General features: G+C 34.9%; 2 protein-coding genes across 6 annotated transcripts in view; both read right to left on the bottom strand.

Moving 5' to 3' along the window:
• Positions 1-13772, bottom strand: part of lrrc71 (leucine rich repeat containing 71) — a 31307-nt gene extending 17535 nt beyond the window's left edge. Inside the window, exons 1-15 of one of the 4 annotated variants that reach the window (XM_058046255.1) lie at positions 12762-13772; positions 12632-12670; positions 8377-8505; positions 8008-8115; positions 6803-6878; positions 5738-5812; positions 5585-5653; positions 5332-5491; positions 5169-5252; positions 4087-4185; positions 3502-3570; positions 2248-2376; positions 2098-2158; positions 354-400; positions 144-255 (exon numbers count right to left, since the gene is read on the bottom strand). In XM_058046255.1, coding sequence (XP_057902238.1) covers positions 144-255; positions 354-400; positions 2098-2158; positions 2248-2376; positions 3502-3570; positions 4087-4185; positions 5169-5252; positions 5332-5491; positions 5585-5653; positions 5738-5812; positions 6803-6878; positions 8008-8115; positions 8377-8505; positions 12632-12670; positions 12762-12840 — 1336 coding nt within the window. In that variant the 5' untranslated portion in view covers positions 12841-13772. The remainder of the gene's footprint in view (positions 1-143; positions 256-353; positions 401-2097; positions 2159-2247; positions 2377-3501; positions 3571-4086; positions 4186-5168; positions 5253-5331; positions 5492-5584; positions 5654-5737; positions 5813-6802; positions 6879-8007; positions 8116-8376; positions 8506-12631; positions 12671-12761) is intronic. The other 3 variants (XM_058046256.1, XM_058046258.1, XM_058046259.1) reach the window with 3 other exon arrangements.
• Positions 13773-13898: 126 nt separating this feature from the next.
• ash1l (ash1 (absent, small, or homeotic)-like (Drosophila)) overlaps positions 13899-20346 on the bottom strand; it is a 48529-nt gene continuing 42081 nt past the window's right edge. For both annotated transcript variants that reach the window (XM_058046253.1, XM_058046254.1), the window contains exons 26-27: positions 19585-20035; positions 13899-15980 (exon numbers count right to left, since the gene is read on the bottom strand). In XM_058046253.1, coding sequence (XP_057902236.1) covers positions 15889-15980; positions 19585-20035 — 543 coding nt within the window. In that variant the 3' untranslated portion in view covers positions 13899-15888. The remainder of the gene's footprint in view (positions 15981-19584; positions 20036-20346) is intronic.

Genomic DNA, 20346 nt, shown 5'->3' with positions numbered 1-20346 from the left:
AACAATCAGGATCAAAACTAGTAGACTGCTTTAGCGGTGCATTCAGGTGCATCACATGCCTCCTCGGATATAAGTGGACACACCAACACATGCACATTGGAATCCTTCTGACTGTGTGACCAGCATGCTAAGCGGGTACTGACCTGCCAGGTTGAGGGAGGCGAGGCTGGTGTTCCCGGGAAGAATGAGATCTCCATTTCTGTGTTCCAGGGAATCACTCACGAGCAGATTCGGCATCTCTATTGGTTTTTTCTGCTGATGGGAGTAGAAGACACGCAAATGCTAAATTTAGCAAGTTGAATATTAATATATTTATCATATATATATTTTATCAATACTGAAATGGATGATACCTCTTGATCAGTTACTTGTCCTCGTTCGTCATTGTCTTGACCGTCTGCTTGGTCGATTGGAGGAAGCAAGAAAATGACTTTTTACTTCATAATTATGGCTCGCTTATCTCATAATTATAACTTTATTATCTCTTAATTTCGACTTTTTATCTCATAACTTCTATTATTTTTTTAAAACAAGATTCGCCTTGAACATTAAAAATACATATATAATTATTCTGAAAAAAATATTGTAAAAACAATATAAAATGGAATTTTGCATCATAATTGTGTTCATGATCTCAATGCTCCAATGAAATATTCACGAGTCAGTTATTATATCTGTGAAATGTGTTGATTTTTCTTTTCAACCGCAGTGCTAAAGCCTGCCAACACAGACGACTATTTGTCGCCATCTAGTGGAATGATTTGGTAACGTACCAGGAAGTGAAGAGATCTGTTTTAAAATCGCCGAGCTATATATATATATATTGAAGCCCGTTTCCGCCAGAAAAAAAATGAAATATTAAAAATGTAGATAAGAAACTCATAGTTATGAAATAAAAATTCAAAGTCAAAAGATAAGAAAGTCGTAGTTATTAAGTAAAAAGTCTACAGTTTGAGATCCTAACTGCGCATGTGCCGAAACTCCAGCGAAGAAGGCAGCACATGCGCAGTTTGGATCTAATAATATGGACTTTCTAGCCTTCCCGATCTCGTAATTGACTTTTTACTTCATAATTATGACTTGCTTATCTCATAATTATAACTTTATTATCTCTTAATTTCGACTTTTTATCTCATAACGTATATTATTTGTTTAAATCTCATACGAACTCATTCGCCTTGAACATTAAAAATACAAAAATAATTATTCTGAAAATAACTCTGTAAAAACAAATAAGTAGTCAAAACTCCAGAAACGATGACAAGATATGAACTTTGTTATGATACGATACACAATCAATGTTTTACTGTAGCAGTAAATAATATTATTTTTAATTTCATAATATTACTACTCTTATTACTACTCTTAAAATATAGCATATGTCAACTCCATACAAAATTCAATTATTTTTTATATTATATATAAAATATACATATATATTTCTATATTACCATTTTATTCTCATAGAATATTTTTTTTTCTCTTCATATTTTGACATTATTTTTTAGATATTAAAGCTATTTTTTTCATTTTCCAACTATTTTGAATTTCTTAAATTTTCTTCTCGTAATTATGACTTTTTTCCATAATATTTTGACTTTATTCTCATAACATTATAACTTGTTTTTCCGCATAATTTTCCCAAAATTATAACTTAAAAAATCAATAATAATAAAAATAAGTAAATACAAATTCTTTCATATATGCTACTATAATGAAATTATTTTTCCTCATATTATTACAATGTTTTTCCCTTTATTCTTGTAAAATATTTTGCTGATATTTCCATGTTTGATTTTTTTGTTGTGAAATATGTTTAGAAACACTTTTGAAAGGCTGAATTGTGCACATGAGGGAAGAGATTTTATTGGAATAATTACTACTATATATGACTATATTACTACTCTTAAAATATAACATATTTCATATTTTTATTTTGTATATTATATATAAAATATACTTATATATATTTCTATATTACCATTTTATTCTCATAAAATGTTTGATAAAATTGAGTAAAATGTTGATTGGAGGAAGCAAGACAATGTATAAAAACATGAATGGAAAAAAAAGTATTAATACGTCATCGCTAATCACCTTTTTTTGAACACTTTTGGTCTTTTCCCGGCGCACGTTTCCCCTCCGGTTTTGATGACTCCTACAAGAAATAATAATAATAATAATAATAATAATAATAATAATACAATCTGTTCATTCATTCAATCATATACTTTATTTACGTCATACCCGTTTTTTAGCTGTGCTTTTGCTCTCTCCTTTGCCGGAGCTAAGTGAAGCGGCGCTAGCTGCAGAAGGGAGATGGTCAGCGGGCAGCTTGGCAACAGACGATGGGTCAACATCTGCTGGAGAAGACGACTGAAAAAAGGCATAAAGTCTGTGAAATATTATGTTGAAATATTCATAGACCATATGGTTGACACTTGCAATTTCTTTATTCACGAGGCAAGTTTGAAACGTTATGCAAAAATAAATGCAGTCATCAAGCAGAATTGCCAAAGAAATATGTTAATATTTGGTGTGAGAGATTTGCGGAGTACCGCTAGGCACTGTTGTTGAACACCTATTTATTTATTTGTTTAAGTGTTTGACCTTAGTCGACTATGGACATAATCTTATGAATCAGATTTGACGATGAAAATCCTTGGTCAAAATAAAAATAAAAATAAAAATAAAAATAAAAATAAAAATAAAAATAAAAATAAAAATAAAAATAAAAATAAACATAAACATAAACATAAACATAAACATAAACATAAACATAAACATAAACATAAACATAAACATAAACATAAAAATAAACATAAACATAAACATAAACATAAACATAAACATAAACATAAAAATAAAAATAAAAATAAAAATAAAAATAAAAATAAAAATAAAAATAAAAATAAAAATAAAAATAAAAATAAAAATAAAAATAAAAATAAAAATAAAAATAAAAATAAAAATAAAAATAAAAATAAATTAGGAAAGCAGGAAGTGAACAAATGTAACAGTAACTGATTGTAAAAGTACTATGGACATAATCTAATGAATCAGATTTGACGATGAAAATCCTTGGTCAAAGTATATGCAAAAATAAAATAAATTAATAAAAATAAAAATAAAAATAAAAATAAAAATAAAAATAAAAATAAAAATAAAAATAAAAATAAAAATAAAAATAAAAATAAAAATAAAAATAAAAATAAAAATAAAAATAAAAATAAAAATAAAAATAAAAATAAAAATAAATTTGGAAAGCAGGAAGTGCACAAATTTAACAGTTACTGATTGTAAAAGTACCAGATGGAGGGGTTAGGATTTAATAAGCTTTGCTTCTTCCTACTCCTTTTGGACATGTGGAACTGTGAACTGATTATGGGATGCATTCAATTGTAATCTGATGCATGTTCAAATGAAATTAAACCATTACCATTACCATTTATCTAACACCATAACAAAACAATGAAACATTTTGAAATAAAACGGACTCACCATAGATGCCAATTTGTCCTCCTCAGTCAGCCATTGTGGTTGTAACTTGGCTTGTCGAAAAATTTTGTTCTGATCAACAGAAAAATGCTGATGTCACTAAAGGCCGGCTAGCTGGCCCTCAGAGGCAAACATTTTTTTTTTGCTCATTGCTCATTGCAACATTACCCACTCTCTTGTACGTGGATGCAGTGGAACCTCGGTTAGCAAAAATTTAACCTCAGTTTGCATACATTTTTCCAATTAGCGTACAATATAGCTCATGTCATGCAGTTTTATGAATACATTGTGCGAGTCCAACTTTGCGTCCTAGCATCTAATTGTTAGCATCCTATTAGCTTGCTAATACATGAAAACAGGAAGCTCTGTCACTCTTCTATGATGATGTCATCAGCCACTAAATGTAGTTCTTTGCTAACTAAAACAGTTACAGCACAAGTCGGAAAATTGTCGACACACTTTTTTAACTTTTACTTTACTTTTACCTTTCCTTTACTTGACTTTACTTTACCTTACCTTACCTTACCTTACCTTACCTTACCTTACCTTACTTTACCCACATAAAAAGATCCAAAAAGGGAATCATACCATGAAGCGTGAACGTAGCTTTACACAATACGTTTTCTCCAGAAGCATTTTCCTTCTTTCCACAGTTTCTTCATGGGTAAGCACAATCTCGCCAAGAACCTGATAATAGAAAGAGTCAGTAAGGACATACACTACCGCCTAAAAGTGTTTTCCAAAGAAAATTTTTTTTCCTGCATTTTGCAGACAATTTTTATCCATCATCCATTTAAATGTTTAAAATTAAAATTAAAATTAAAATTAAAATTAAAATTAAAATTAAAATTAAAATTAAAATTAAAATTAAAATTAAAATTAAAATTAAAATTAAAATTAAAATTAAAATTAAAATTAAAATTAAAAAATAGACATTTGACCTCATTTTACTTCGTACTTCAGCATGTGACAAAATTAAAATTAAAATTAAAATTAAAATTAAAATTAAAATTAAAATTAAAATTAAAATTAAAATTAAAATTAAAATTAAAATTAAAATTAAAATTAAAATTAAAATTAAAATTAAAATTAAAATTAATAAATTAATTTTAATAATTAATTAAAATTACCGAAGTACGAGGCGTATGAGCACCCAATGCCATTATGGGTACCATAGTAAGTGTCAATATAGTGATATATATAGCACATCATGACTGGTTCAAGACTCTTCATCCTTGTATTTAGCAAACATCAACTGCTTGTATTGTTTCTTGAATTGGCTCATCGTTGTGCATTGTTTGAGGTCCTTACTCAATCCATCCCATAGTTTGATTCCACATACTGAAATGCTATGGCTTTTTAACGTAGTCCTAGCATAGAAGTGTTTCAAATGTACTTCTTCCCTGAGATCATATTTCTCCTCTCTTGTAGAGAAGTATTGGATGACATTTTTAGCTAATTGGTTATTTTTAGCCTTATGCATTATTTTAGCTGTTTGGAGATGAACTATATCAGCAAGTTGAAGTATTTGTGATTTTAGAAATAAGGAGTTAGTATGTTCTCTGTAGGCGCCATTATGAATTATCCTTACTGACCTTTTTTGCAGTACATTTAGCGAGTGAAGATAGTGTAGATACGTTTCGAAAAACACATCTCAGGTCAATAAGTACCATAGCCAGTTCAGTCGCCCCCGAGTCGCCAATCTGATTGTTGGAAAGTGAGAGGAACAGCAAAGTACGATTGAAACGCAGGCCCTGAAAATGACAACAAAAGAGTCATGAACCGATTTGAGTCGTCTTGAGTCGTACACAGTCGCTTACATTATGGTCGTACCTTTGCAATGTACACAGCACCGGCATCCCCGATGTGGTTGAATGACAGGTTCAGTGAAACGAGGCTCCAGTTTGCATATCTGTTTGTTGAGAGAGCCAACCCAAGAAGGCGTGCGCCCTCGTCTCCGATCTGGTTGTTGCGCAGGTACAAGTGTGTGAGACTTGTAAAATAAAGAAGTACACAAAAGGAATCGGATTTAGTTGACATCGTGTTTTGTAGCGCAAGGGTGATTTTTTAAAAGATTGACACTCACACGCTTCCTTCCGATAAAAGATGGTGGTGGCTGTGTTCTAAGAGAGGGTTGCCTTCTAAAGTTACAACCCTATTAAAATTCAGTGTATGAATTATATTGAAGAGTAATTCAGACCTGGACTCAAGTCTTAAGTCAAAGGACTGCTCAACTCACCTGAGACTCAAGCTTAGAGATATAGCCTCTGACAGCGTGACGACCATTGGATCCGTCAATCCTGCCTGCCAAAAACTGGACAATGGTGGAAAATTAAACACAGATAGTAATAATATTTGCGGAATGATACTTGTGACCAGTGGCGTGCGGTGAGGTTCATGGCCGGTGAGGTACTGACTCCTTTGTCAGTTTTTTTTATGTTTTTGGAATGTGGGAGGAAACCGGAGTACCCGGAGAAAACCCACTCATGCATGGGGAGAACATGGAAACTCCACACAGAGATGGCCGATTGTGGAATCGAACTCAGGTCTGGTAGCTGTGAGGCCTGGGCGCTAACCATTCACTCGCCGTGCAGCCGCCAAATCACTAAAACATTAGCAGAAATTGACTTTGTTCTTGGACACTACAACGCAGATCATTATAAGCAGCTGGTGGAAAACCAACCATTCACACTCACATTCATACCTATGGACAATTTGGAGTTGCTAATTATGATGGCCGAGGGTGGAATTGAACTCAGGTCTGGTAGCTGTGAGGCCTGGGCGCTAACCACTCGCTCGCCGTGCTACCGCCAAGTCGCTAAAACGGTAGCAGAAATTGACTTTGTTCTTGGACACTACAATGCAGATCATTATAAGCGGCTGGTGGAAAACCAACCATTCACACTCACATTCATACCTATGGACAATTTGGAGTCGCCAATTAACCTAGCATGTTTTTGGAATGTGGGAGGAAATCGAAGTACCCGGAGAAATCCCACGCATGCACGGGGAGAACATGCAAACTCCACACAGAGATGGCCGAGAGTGGAATCAAACTCAGGTCTGGTAGCTGTGAGGCCTGGGCGTTAATCACTCGCTCGCCATGTAGCCACCAAGTCGCTAAAACGGTAGCAGAAATTGACTTTGTTCTTGGACACTACAATGCAGATCATTATAAGCAGCTGGTGGAAAACCTCCGGAAGTCTGACAAACAACCATTCACACTCACATTTATACCTATGGACAATTTGGAGTCGCTAATTATGATGGCCGAGGGTGGAATTGAACTCAGGTCGTGGCTTACTCAAGGCTGTGCAGCGTATGAATGGAGGAAATCATCTTGCTCAGCACTCGGATGACCTGTTCTTCTACTTTCCATCCTGTGAATAATCACACCAACATGATATTGTCATTTATGGTCACTCTAAAAGTCAGGAAGACTGGTACCAGTCATGACACCATAATGGTGCATTCTGCAGACTTGCATAAACAAGCAAGATTCATTTCCCTGCCAAAGCTCACCACCCAACCATTGGATCGTTCCAGTGAGAGATCACTGGAAAGTACATTGGAAATTAGGTCAATGAACTGTAACTGTTACATTTGTTCACTTTCTGCTTTCCTAATGTAATTTGTTTTTTTTTTTGTTTTGTTTTTTGACACGTACCAATTTTAATTTTAATTTTAATTTTAATTTTAATTTTAATTTTAATTTTAATTTTAATTTTAATTTTAATTTTAATTTTAATTTTAATTTTAATTTTAATTTTAATTTTAATTTTAATTTTAATTTTAATTTTAATTTTAATTTTAATTTTAATTTTAATTTTAGTCACATACCGAAGTACAAGCTGATATGAGCATCCAATGACGTAATGGGTACCATAGTAACTGTCAATAAAGTGATATATATATATATAGCACATCATGACTGGTTCAAGCTTATTAAATCCTACCCCTCCGTCTGGTACTTTTACAATCAGTAACTGTTACATTTGTTCACTTCCTGCTTTCCTAATATAGTTTAAGTTTTTTTTTTTGTATTTTATTTAATTTTTTGTCATGTACCGAAGTATGAGGTGATATGACCATCCAATCCAATCCTGCTTTCCTAATATAGTTTAAGTATTTATTTTATTTGTTAATTATTTTATATTTATTATTTATTAATCTTTTTTATTAAGTATTTATTTATGTATTTTTTTAATTTTAATTTTAATTTTAATTTTAATTTTAATTTTAATTTTAATTTTAATTTTAATTTTAATTTTAATTTTAATTTTAATTTTAATTTTAATTTTAATTTTTTAATTTTAATTTTTTAATTTTAATTTTAATTTTAATTTTAATTTTAATTTTAATTTTAATTTTAATTTTAATTTTAATTTTAATTTTAATTTTAATTTTAATTTTAATTTTAATTTTTTAATCACGTACCAAAGTACTGAAGTAAAATGAGGTGTAATGTCTACAAGTATTTGTCTGATGTGTGTTGGAAAGAGTCTTTACCAAAAACCTTCATGCTCTTTGGACTGAACGGGTCTCCATTCTCCAGCTCCACTTGGAGGGCCGGTTTCAACGCATCAGATACGGCCTTTTTGTGGGCCTGCCTGCCACCTGAAGAAAGATGAAATGATTAAATATACAGTACTTTGGTACAAATGGGTTTCGAACAAAGCAGATACCATAAATGTACTTGAAGGTGATATTGTACGTAAGAGACATTGTGGAAGTAACTTAAACCCTAATACCCAATCCCCACCCATCGGGAGGAGTCCCCAGTGACACACTATACACACTGAAAAGACATAGACTACTCGAGACTGTGTACTGTGTGTACTGTGTGTACTGTGTTAATCATAAAAAGGTGATGCTTACCTGTGACGACTTCTTTGAATTCTGCGTTGGTGGCGGACTTGGTCTTCAAAGTTGGAACATCTTTCATCTCCACAAGAGCACAGAGCCCAGGAAAATCGGTCATCACATTACCAGAGCATTCATAGTCATCTGTGAAGACCGGGTGCAGGGCAACATTAAAGCAGTGGGGTCCAAAGTGCAGCCTGGGGGCCATTTTTGGCAGGAAAGTGACGTTTTTTTGTATTCTTATTGGCTTTTAGCATGTTGTAAAAAAATAAATTTGCATTTTTAACACACAAGGCAGGATTTGAACCACACTATAAGTACTTTAAGCACACTATTAGCAATTCTATGTTTGATCAAAGTTACTTAAGATTTGTCAGATCTAACATAATGTTAATCGTAGCATGTATTTCACTGCTTCCTGGTTCAGCACTATGAGTTCACCATGAGTGAAATGGACTTGAGTTCTACTGGCCAGGGGTGCCGTATAAAGTTAGGACAATTCCAAGGTCTCCTGACTGCCGAGGAGGGGGCAAAAAATTGGTCCAATAGGGTTGTTTCGGGTTATTTGCTTTAGACTAAAGACCGTCATGCACATACGGGCGAATATTGTTCAGTGTTTGGACTACATTAGGTAAGTCCCACATGGCAGACATGATTGTTTTGGGTTTGACACACCTGTGTAGTGTGGAAGTAAGTGGGCAGGGTACACTCACTACAATAGTACAAGTCACAGGTGATTGACAATGAAAGGCATCTATTGGCGTATGCCGATTTTGACAGAAATCGGCATATCGATCTGAGTATTTACATGACTACTCAACATAAACGATTGCTAGCAGCAGCTACAACCCATGTCATTATTATTATTATTATTATTATAAAGTTTTATCAGTTTCAGTTTTCATTGGGAAAAACAATTGTAAACAATTATAAACAAACAATTATAAATATCATGCAAAATCAAAATGTGACTCAGTTAAAGTATATTCTCAGTCCTATATTATGTCATATTAGTTTTCATAAAATGCGCTTATGAATCCATTATTGTGTATCATAACACCCCAAGGTCATAATCAGCCAAATGTGCCTTTTGGACTTTCCAATTTTGACAAGAAAAAAATTGATTTTCCAAAGTTTTTTTATATTCATTGTATAAATATGGCGTTATGCTGTTAGAAATGCATTAAAAAAATAAAAATATATATAAAAAATAAAAAATATAAATAATAAAAATTAAAAAAAATAAAAAATAAATAAATACTAAATAAATAAACTGCCAGCAGACAATGTTTTTTCTTTAAAGTAAGAAAAAATAATAAAAAAATATATATGTATATATATATTAATAGCAAAGTGATTATGACATATACATTTCCAGAAAGATATTTCGTCCCTTTCCCAGTAACATATTTTTTTTTACGATGAAATTAGGTATATTAAATCTGCAAAAATTGCATTTTCATATCTAAATAAAATGTAAACAAATAATATATGATTCTCTATACCTTATAAATAAACCACAAGTAATTTTCCCAACTTCTAAAAACATTTTATTTACTTCCAGAAAACATGAAAATGACATAACAGGGTTTGGTTTCTTCTTATTTTGCCTGAAATACAAAATTGTAAGGATAATATTTTTTTTATCAATATCAATTATCCATTTATATATTATTTATGATTTCAATCATGCATTTCACCAGAAACGTAATAATTCCACTTCAGGGAATATGAACTTGAATAAATGTTATCAGCTCAACTTCCAGTGATGTAACCCGGACGGTCCTGGCTCACATTGACTTTCAGGGGTTTCGTTAAAATGAAGCGGTGCCTCTGATTGAAGCGTAGAACTGGACCTGACCCTGGTTTGAATCTTTGTGTTCCTCCATTTCTTTCTGTTGGCCATCTTCTCTCTTTGACTTTGCTCGTTATCGCACTTCTTCTTCCCCGCCTCTCTGTCTTTGTTCCATTTGTCCCTCCCTTGCTCAAGGTACTTTCTTCTTCTTTCCGGGTTCGCATCACGGCGCGCACGATATTTCTTTGCTATCTCGGCTCCGCTTGACCTGATTCCTTGAAAAAGACAATTCAAAAAGGTTGCCTTAACTCCCATAACTGAAATATGTGTCATAATGTGTCAATATATCGTTGACCAGGTGCTTAGTGATGTGGCCATCATTATGAGCAGCGCAGTCCGGCGCAGCGCGGCGCACCCACTCAAAGAGGGAGGAGAGACAATTCAAAAGGTTGCCTTAACTCCCGTGTCATAATGTGCTTAGAGATAAAGGGCTATATATCGTAGACCAGGCGCTAAGAGATGTGGTCATCATCATGAGCAGCGCAGTCCGGCGCAGCGCGGCGCACCCACACAAATAAGGAGGAGAGACAATTCAAAAGGTTGCCTTAACTCCCGTGTCATAATGTGCTTAGAGATAAAGGGCCATATATCGTAGACCAGGTGCTAAGAGATGTGGTCATCATCATGAGCAGCACAGTCCGGCGCAGCGCGGCGCACCCACTCAAAGAGGGAGGAGAGACAATTCAAAAGGTTGCCTTCACTTCCATAACTGAAATATGTGTCATAATGTGCTTAGAGATAAAGGGCTATATATCGTAGACCAGGCGCTAAGAGATGTGGCCATCATCATGAGCAGCGCAGCCGGGCGCACCCACTCAAAGAGAGAGGAGAGACAATTCCAAAAGGTTGCCTTAACTCCCATAACTGAAATATGTGTCATAATGTGCTTAGAGATAAAGGGCTATATATCGTAGACCAGGTCTTAAGAGATGTGGCCATCATTATGAGCAGCGCAGTTCGGCGCAGCGCGGCGCACCCACTCAAAGAGGGAGGAGAGACAATTCAAAAGGTTGCCTTAACTCCCATAACTGAAATATGTGTCATAATGTGTTTAGAGATAAAGGGCTATATATCGTAGACCAGGTCTTAAGAGATGTGGCCATCATTATGAGCAGCGCAGTTCGGCGCAGCGCGGCGCACCCACTCAAAGAGGGAGGAGAGACAATTCAAAAGGTTGCCTTCACTTCCATAACTGAAATATGTGTCATAATGTGCTTAGAGATAAAGGGCTATATATCGTAGACCAGGCGCTAAGAGATGTGGCCATCATCATGAGCAGCGCAGTCCGGCGCAGCGCGGCGCACCCACTCAAAGAGGGAGGAGAGAAGATGTGGCTCATTTGCATACTAACAGTAATTGGATGTTTACTGAGGGAAGGCGGGGGGGCTATGAAAAAATATCCAGCACAGGAATGGAGATGAGCGATTCTTTTTTTTTTTAGGGGAGTCAGACCCGGTTGGCGTCATACTTTCAGCTGCCATCAGGTTGAATTCCTATTACGCATGACGTCTTTGATCTGACATCAGATGTGATGAGAGAATTACTACGAAAAAAAATGTACATACTGGTTCAGGCGCTTACATTAAAAAGCGATTGTTGGTTGCATTGTAATGTGCCTTACACTCTGAAAAACCTGCAATGTGATTTTTTTTTGTTGATGTGTCTGAACTGTGCAGGGTCCGCCACCGCGCCAAACTCGGCGCAGCCCAGTCTACCAAATTGGCTGCGCAAAGTGGTGCGCTGGATGAAATTACCACTGTGTCGGGTGCGCCACGCTCCGCAACAAAATTAGAACCCAAATAGTTGAATAGTTTCCGTGCCTAAATATATAAAATAGTGAGCCAAAAAGATGGAAAATTGGTTAGAATGAGTTTATACAATATGGGCCGAGGTAGGAAGGGGATTGTTATGTAAAATGTAGCATATGTCCATGCCTTTTTGGCTAAAGTTAGCATTCAATGACCAATGGGTACAATATTACATCAACATGATGACTGAGCACTCTTAACAAATATAGTTCAAATTTTTGAAAAGTTATTATGTTAAATCTTATTTCACCAAGCTTGACACCATTGCACTATAAACATAAAATTAATAAAAGGTATACAAAGGGTGACTACTTACTAGAAAAGTAGCTTATGTTCATTTCCTCCATTGACGAAAATGGAGGAAAGAGGAAAGTGACGTCACTGCTCATATCTATGATTCCTTAAAGGGAAAGTTCCCTTATAATGACAGGCGACATTAAAATATAATGGTAATTTTACAAATATCTTTACGGGAAATAATACATATTATTAATATAAGACTCATTTTGATCATATAACCGGGCGAGGACGATACAATCATATTAACAGACACCAAAAGGCACTTTTGGCTGATTATTTACCCCACGATATAGACCAATGTACTTACCAAACGTCCGAGTAGCCGATGTTTCATTGCTAGGAGCTCCTGTGGGAAAAACAGGACATAATTTTTAATAATAATGCAGTAGTTGTGTCGAATAGTCTGTAAAACATTTAAGTTGACAGATGAAATCTACCTGTTTGGACCGGAGCCGGCTCTTCAACTTCTGGGGCAGTTTTCTCTGACTTCTCTTTAGCTTGTTTCTTCCTCGCCATGTTTATGTCTTTACAGTGTTGCCAGGGGAGGCGGAAACTACGCGTAACTATGGCAACGTCCTATGCAAGTAACGCGAGACTTAATAGCCACGCACACATATCTGTCAACTCTGCCGTTTACACCGGGGAACTACTGTATTTTGTCATTATTTCCTGGTGCCGGTTCGATTTAATGGCTTGTCGTGTTTTAAGTTTCACGGATAAAGAGCGGCAGTGTTTTCGGGCCGCTCGGAAACACTCGGGAAACATCGGAGCACATCCGGTAGACGGTAAAGTCGGGGAGTTACACCTTCACAGTAAAAGCGCGGCTACTAGAAGTAGCTTACATATGAAATTAAAAACACAAAACAATAAATAAAGACATCATTCGTATCATAGTGTTTGAACCAGACTTTTCCTGGAATGTTTTCGACGAAATTTTTAACATGTGTGGCCATATTCTTTGAATTTAACACATTGTTATGCCGCGAAGTACACTTCTAAAAAATGGACCTGACGGAAGCCATTGAGGATAATTCCGTATATATGTGCTTCCTATTGTGTATAAAACAAAAACAAGCATAATGTAACCGAGGTTTTCATCAAAATGACGAATATGGTCTTGTTAAAGTTTAATAGGAAGGAAGGGCGACTACCGGCAACACACTTCCGTCCTTCACAGTAAAAGCCCAGCGCGTGCTTAACAGACTAACGAAGGAAAATCGTCAAATTAGTAAAAGTAAAAAAATAATACAGACTTAATATCAACTTACAAATTTGAGTTAAGAGTTTGTTTTGACGACGCCGAATTCACACACGATATTAGCATATGGGAACAACAATGAGCTGAAAAAACGGGGGAAAATATAATAGTATTTGTGTCAGCATCGGACAAACATGTATACAATTTTGCTGCGTTCAAGGACTCGGGAAAAAATACCTCACGAAGTAATGAACACAAAACAAACATGCATAAAACATTGGTCAAAACAGTGTATTACTTTCTAAACTGATATGTAATAATAATTTACAAAACTATATATTTTTTAGTTTTTTTTTAAAGTAAATTAAAACAATAATTCACGATAATGTAGTGCTTTTTTATTAAAAAACAAACAAAAAAACAAATATAAAACAAAAAAGTAAAAACCAACAGCTTTTTTTTCCCATGACTTAAGAATCATAATTACAAACCTTTAATAACGAGTGGGAGAGGTTATTTCTTTTTTTTTTTCTTTTTTTTTTGACAAACTGTACACATCACAAAATGCCAGTCTGCCATTTACAATGCTTGCATCTTATTTTGTGATTGTCTAAAAAGAAAGGAAACAAATCACAGAAAAAAAACAAAAACAAAACACAAATACAAGTACAAGCATCATATACGATGACCGCTATCACAAAAAACAGAACCATTTCCTATTTGAAAGATGACAAAACATCATCGATAATAATAATAAAACAGGAACGTGTTCATGGTTTCCGTCGGTGTTCACTTTTGTTTCTGTCACTCCTCAAAAATATTTTTACATTTTCATGTTGGCTTGTTTTTTTAGTGTTCAACACTTTGCAGCAAAAAGAAGGAGTGCATTCCTCCTTTTATAAAAAGCATTATTATTATTATTATTATTATTATTATTATTATTATTAACAATATTCTGCATCACTGCCGTGTGTCCCGATGCCTTTCTTTTTGACATTCTTCTCACTCATGCAAAATATTAGCATGAATTTCATTTCCAGGCAAACAAAACGTGTTTTTTTTTTTATGCTGTGAGGACAGATTACGGTGAGATTTATAAGACATAATAATAAAAAAAAGTGTCTTCATAATAGCAATATGAAGAACTTAGAATATTAGCATTATTATAATAATTGCAATACATTTAGGGCTGTACAGTACAATAAGAAACACAAAATGTCAAGATATTGCTTTTGGAGAAAACCCCTCAAATGTGTGTTTATGTACATAAGTTGGCACTGTACAGAAAAAAAACCGTATGGTGGATTTGTGGTCAGTTTATAACATCGGGACACCGCAGTTTTGTCCCTTTTTATGTGTTTGAAGTGGGTGTAAAGAAGGGGAGGGGCTTGTCAGATATTCTATTCAAACATTCTCCATGGCAACAAACACAAAAAAAGACCAAAAAAAAAAAAAAAAAATTCCCCTTCCCAAATATACAGTATACGCTTGTCTCACGGAATATAAGAAAATATTACCATCACGATACATTTCATGTTAAGCGTTGTTTTCCATAGTTTTGTTTTTAAATCGTTAATTGCCATTAAGCCCTTGTTTTTTTTTCGTAATTTTTTTTTTCTTTACAAAAAAAAAAAAAAAAAAAAATGAAATCTGGTAGACTTACATATACACTAAAAGTGTAAAAACAGGAAGTCGGACAAACAGCACACGGCCGAGTAAGGCGTTACAGTTCAAGCCGGTGCACACGTCCCACCTGATTTAGTTAAGCTGGTGAATCACATCGTTTTGGAAAAGATGAGCATCTTTCCAGGGGGGGGAGGGAAAAACATAAAAAAAAAAAAAAAAAACTTAAGAAGTTTGGACAAAAAAAAAAAAGCACACATCCAGTTTTGGAAAGTAGGCTGACTACAGTATATAACGAGGGGGCAAAAAAATGACGATAAAACTGCATCATCCAGTACTTTAGTGTGTTTTTTTTGTTACGGATACATTGACACGCAGCTTCACGATATATATATCCATCCATGGTACCAAAAAGTGCAGTTCATCCACCTCTTTTTTTTCCTCATGAGCAGCATCTCCTCCTCTGTTAAGTCTGCAATTTCTGACATTGCAGCAAGTTGGCCACAAGGGGGAGCAATTCATCATCTGCCATTGACTTGACTTGACTCCTTATCAATGTAAGAGCTAATTAATTGAAAGCTTCCTTTTAAAGTCGATGACTCCAAAACCACCTTCAATCATCTCGGGAGTCTTTGCGAAGGTGAAATAGGAGATCCGGCCAAGCCCCCCCCCCTCCCCCTCCCCACCAAGCAAGGCTCATTTCCTGTCTTGCTTAAAAGAAGGGCAAGGTAAAAGTAGAAATGTTATTTTCGGCCGACAAAATCACCAAATCCTAGTGTCCGTCGCCGTAGGCGTCGCCCAGCGCCCTCCTCCAGGAGATAAGTGACATCTACGGCTGTTGGAAGAACACAAAAAAAAAAAGCGGGCGCTTAGGAGTTTTGATAGAGATAGATAGCGGAAAAAAAGGTAAAAGTATAAGAGAAACAAAGAAAAAAAAAGGGGTTCTTCTGGTTCATCTTCAATGTGCTAAAAAGCTTTTCTTTCAAGGGTGTGTGTCCAAAAATTACTCAGGTGTTCAGAAGTCATTTTTTTGGGGGGGGGGCAGGGTGGTCGGTCTTTGTGAGATGAAGAGTCCTTATGGTTTCCTAATTTTTTTTTCTTGAAATATCATTAGTCGATGTCGCTTTTGATATGCTTTGTCCTTCAATGAATCCTGCAGACACGCTGCCAACTGTCATAAAAAGATGATTAAAACTATGCGAATGTGATGATAATAATAATAAATGTAATAAATATGTCTTTGCTGTGTACAATTTAACGGCTTTGATCATATAAACAGGTAAGAATCAATCTTAACCACAGCCTCATTTAATGCAGTACTACTGTACTACTTGTACAGTAATCCCTCCTTTATCACGGTTTATTGATTCCATACCCGATCATGGGAAATAAATTTTCCACAAAGTAGGATTACTTTTTTTTTTTTTTTTTTTTTAAATGGAATATTTCTGTAGTTACAGCACAAAAAAAAAAAAAAAATTGTGACGTTCTAAATAGTTTTTAACATTTTGAGAGCCCTCTGTAAATGAAATAACACCCCTATAGTAACCTTTCAGTAATGATGTGCTATACATATCACTCTATTGATAGTTACAATGGTACCCATTATGTCATTGGATGGTCATATCACCTTGTACTTCCAAACGTGACAAAAAATAAAAAATATTAAAAAAAAAAAACTTAAAAAACTTAAACTATATTAGGAAAGCAGGAAGTGCTTCAAATGAAATAAAACCATTACCAATTAACATAGCATGTTTTTGGAATGTGGGAGGAAACCGGAGTACAAATAAAAATAAATAAAAATAGTCATATAAATAAAAATTTAATTAAAAATTTAAAAAAATATCAAACAAAAAACAAAAAAATAACCAAACAAAAAAAAACTAAACTGTATTTAGGGTATTAGGCAACAGTATTTAATTATTTTGGTCATTTTTTGGCTTGGAAATGCGTCAGTTAAGCAAAAAATACATAGAATTTACCTTTGTTTTTTTTTTTTTTTTACTAATAAAGGGCTTATCCACGAAACAGCATTATTTATATTTGGAAAAACCGTGTTAGAGTGAATCCTTGTGAATTTTCCACAAAGTAGGATTCCTTATTTTTTATATGGAATATTTCTTCAATCTTCAAGAGAATTCACTGATTGTAGTCGGGTCTGGAATCAATTAACCGCAATGAAAGAGGAACAACTATACATATTACGTGTTTGAATGCGTTTTCTGAATGCCTTAGGTTAGTATTTAATTATTTTGGTCATATTTTTGGCTTGAAAATGCTAAAGTTAAGCAAAAAAATACATAAATTTACCTTTTTTTTTTTTTTTACTAATAAAGGGCTTATGCACGAAACAGCATTAAACCGTGTTAGAGTGAAGCCTTGTGAATTTTCCACAAAGTAGGATTCCTTATTTTTTTTTAATGGAATATTTCTGCAGTTACAGCCCAAAAAAAAAATTTTTTTGCGACCTTCTAAATAGTTTTTAACATTTTGAGAGCCCTCTGGAAATGAAATAACACCCCTATAGTAACCTTTATAGTCCTATTACTCAATTTAGCAGGCATAACAATAAAACAATAAAGTCTGCCATCAAGTCTGGTGCTTGTGTGTCTCACTGAACATTACAGGAACGTTACTTTGGAATCAATTAACCGCAATGAAAGAGGAACAACTATACATATTACGTGTTTGAATGCGTTTTCTGAATGCCGTAGGTCAGTATTTAATTATTTTGGTCATATTTTTGGCTTGGAAATGCTTAAGTTAAGCAAAAAATACATAAATTTACCTTTTTTTTTTTTTTTTTTACTAATAAAGGGCTTATGCACGAAACAGCATTAAACCATGTTAGAGTGAAGCCTTGTGAATTTTCCACAAAGTAGGATTCCTTATTTTTTTTAAATGGAATATTTCTGCAGTTACAGCACAAAAAAAAATTTTTTTTGCGACCTTCTAAATAGTTTTTAACATTTTGAGAGCCCTCTGGAAATGAAATAACACCCCTATAGTAACCTTTACAGTCCTATTACTCAATTTAGCAGGCATAACAATAAAACAATATGGTCTGCCATCAAGTCTGGTGCTTGTGTCTCTCACTGAACATTAAAGTAACATTACTTTGGAATCAATTAACCGCAATGAAAGAGGAACAACTATACATATTACGTGTTTGAATGCGTTTTCTGAATGCCTTAGGTTAGTATTTAATTATTTTGGTCATTTTTTTGGCCTGAAAATGCTTAAGTTAAGCAAAAAAATACATGGAATTTACTTTTTTTTTAAACTAATAAAGGGCTTATCCACGATCAGATTTTTTATATGGAATATTTCTTCAATATTTCTTCAATCTTCAAGAAAATTCACTTATTGTAGTCGGGTCTGGAATCAATTAACCATAATGAAAGAGGAACAACTATACATATTACTTGTTTGAATGCGTTTTCTGAATGCCTTAGGTTAGTATTTAATTATTTTGGTCATTTTTTTGGCTTGGAAATGCTTAAGTTAAGCAATACATAAATACATAAATTTACCTTTTTTTTTTTTTTTTACTAATAAAGGGCTTATGCACGAAACAGCATTATTAACACAGCATTATTATTATATTATATTATTCAGGAAAACCATGTTAGAGTGAAGCCCTGTGAATTTTCCACAAAGCAGGAATCCTTATTTTTTTTAAATGGAATATTTCTGCAGTTTTTTGCGACCTAAACATTTTGAGAGCCCTCTGGAAATGAAATAACACCCCTATAGTAACCTTTACAGTCCTATTACTCAATTTAGCAGGCATAACAATAAAACAATAAAGTCTGCCATCAAGTCTGGTGCTTGTGTGTCTCACTGAACACTACAGTAAGTACTTACTGTACTTTGCAATGTCAGTTGTAAGTACTTTGGAATCAATTAACCGCAATGAAAGAGGAACAACTATAAATATTACTTGTTTGAATGCGTTTTCTGAATGCCTTAGGTTAGTATTTAATTATTTTGGTCATTTTTTTGGCCTGAAAATGCTTAAGTTAAGCAAAAAAAAACATTTTTTTTTTTTTTTTTTTTTTTACAAATAAAGGGCTTATCCTTTGGAAAAACCGAATTAGAGTGAAGCTGTGGAATTCCAAGTGCAAAGTGGCGAGGGATTACTGTCCTGCAAATCAATTGTGTTTGCAGCAGAATGAGAGTAAGACTGCAGCTCGGACAAAGCGGGAAAAGGCGGCAGGTTAAAAAAAAAACAAAAAAAAAAACGATAAATTAGAGAAAAGTCACTATGGAGCACAATATGACGAATCCCCGCTTTCCGCTCACCTTCTTTGCGTCAAAACAAAAAGCTCAGCTTCCGTTCGACTCCCATCGTTAGCATTGAGAAAGCGTTATGAAGCAAAAGACCTCTCAATCATCTGCTGACCTACCACCCTGCTTTGTGTCTGCTCCCTCACCATTCTTGTTGGGTGTTCTGTGCAGCAAATCCAACAGAATCTTGTTGAGACGCTCCCGCTGGGCCTCCCGCCTGCCCAGCGCCGCCGGGTGGTGGAGCGGCGAGCAGGCCGAAGAGGTTGGCTGCTCCAGCATCTCCTCTATCCGTTCTGTGGAGCTCTCCTCCAGCTCCTTCCGCTCCTCGGCTTCAGTCCCTTCCCCTTCTTCTTCTTCTTCTTCATCGTCCTCGTCCCCGTCGGCTCGTCGAGGCTTTGCCTGTGAAAGTTCGGGATCGTCCGGAGCCCCGTCCGTGATGTTGTCGTCGGGTCTCGCGTCTTCAGCCTGCGGCGGGAAGTCCTCGCCCCTCTCACATGAAGAGCCGTCGTCCTCGCAGCCTTCAGATCCTTTGGAACGCTCACTTTTCCATGCCGAGCGACCCCCGTTCCTCTTGTAGTTGTTGGGTACATAGTGAGGCTGCAGAAAGAAAATTACAATAAAGTTTTTTAGAAAAAAAAACCCATGTTGGTACATTCTGATACATACATACACAGATGCTAAAACTACTCAACATTAAGTCAATATTCATTCATTTTGTACCGCTTATCCTCGCAAGGGTCGCGAGGGGTGCTGGAGCCTATCCCAGCTGTCTTCGGACGAGAGGCGGGGTACACCCTGGACTGGTGGCCAGCCAATCACAGGGCACATATAGACAAACAACCATTCACACTCACATTCATACCTATGGACAATTTGGAGTTGGCAATTATGATGGCCGAGGTTGGAAT

Source organism: Doryrhamphus excisus, chromosome 14, assembly GCF_030265055.1.
Source record: "Doryrhamphus excisus isolate RoL2022-K1 chromosome 14, RoL_Dexc_1.0, whole genome shotgun sequence".
NCBI lineage: Eukaryota > Metazoa > Chordata > Actinopteri > Syngnathiformes > Syngnathidae > Doryrhamphus > Doryrhamphus excisus.
The sequence above is the reverse complement of the archived record's forward strand: the minus strand, read 5'-3'. Positions and strand labels throughout refer to the sequence as shown.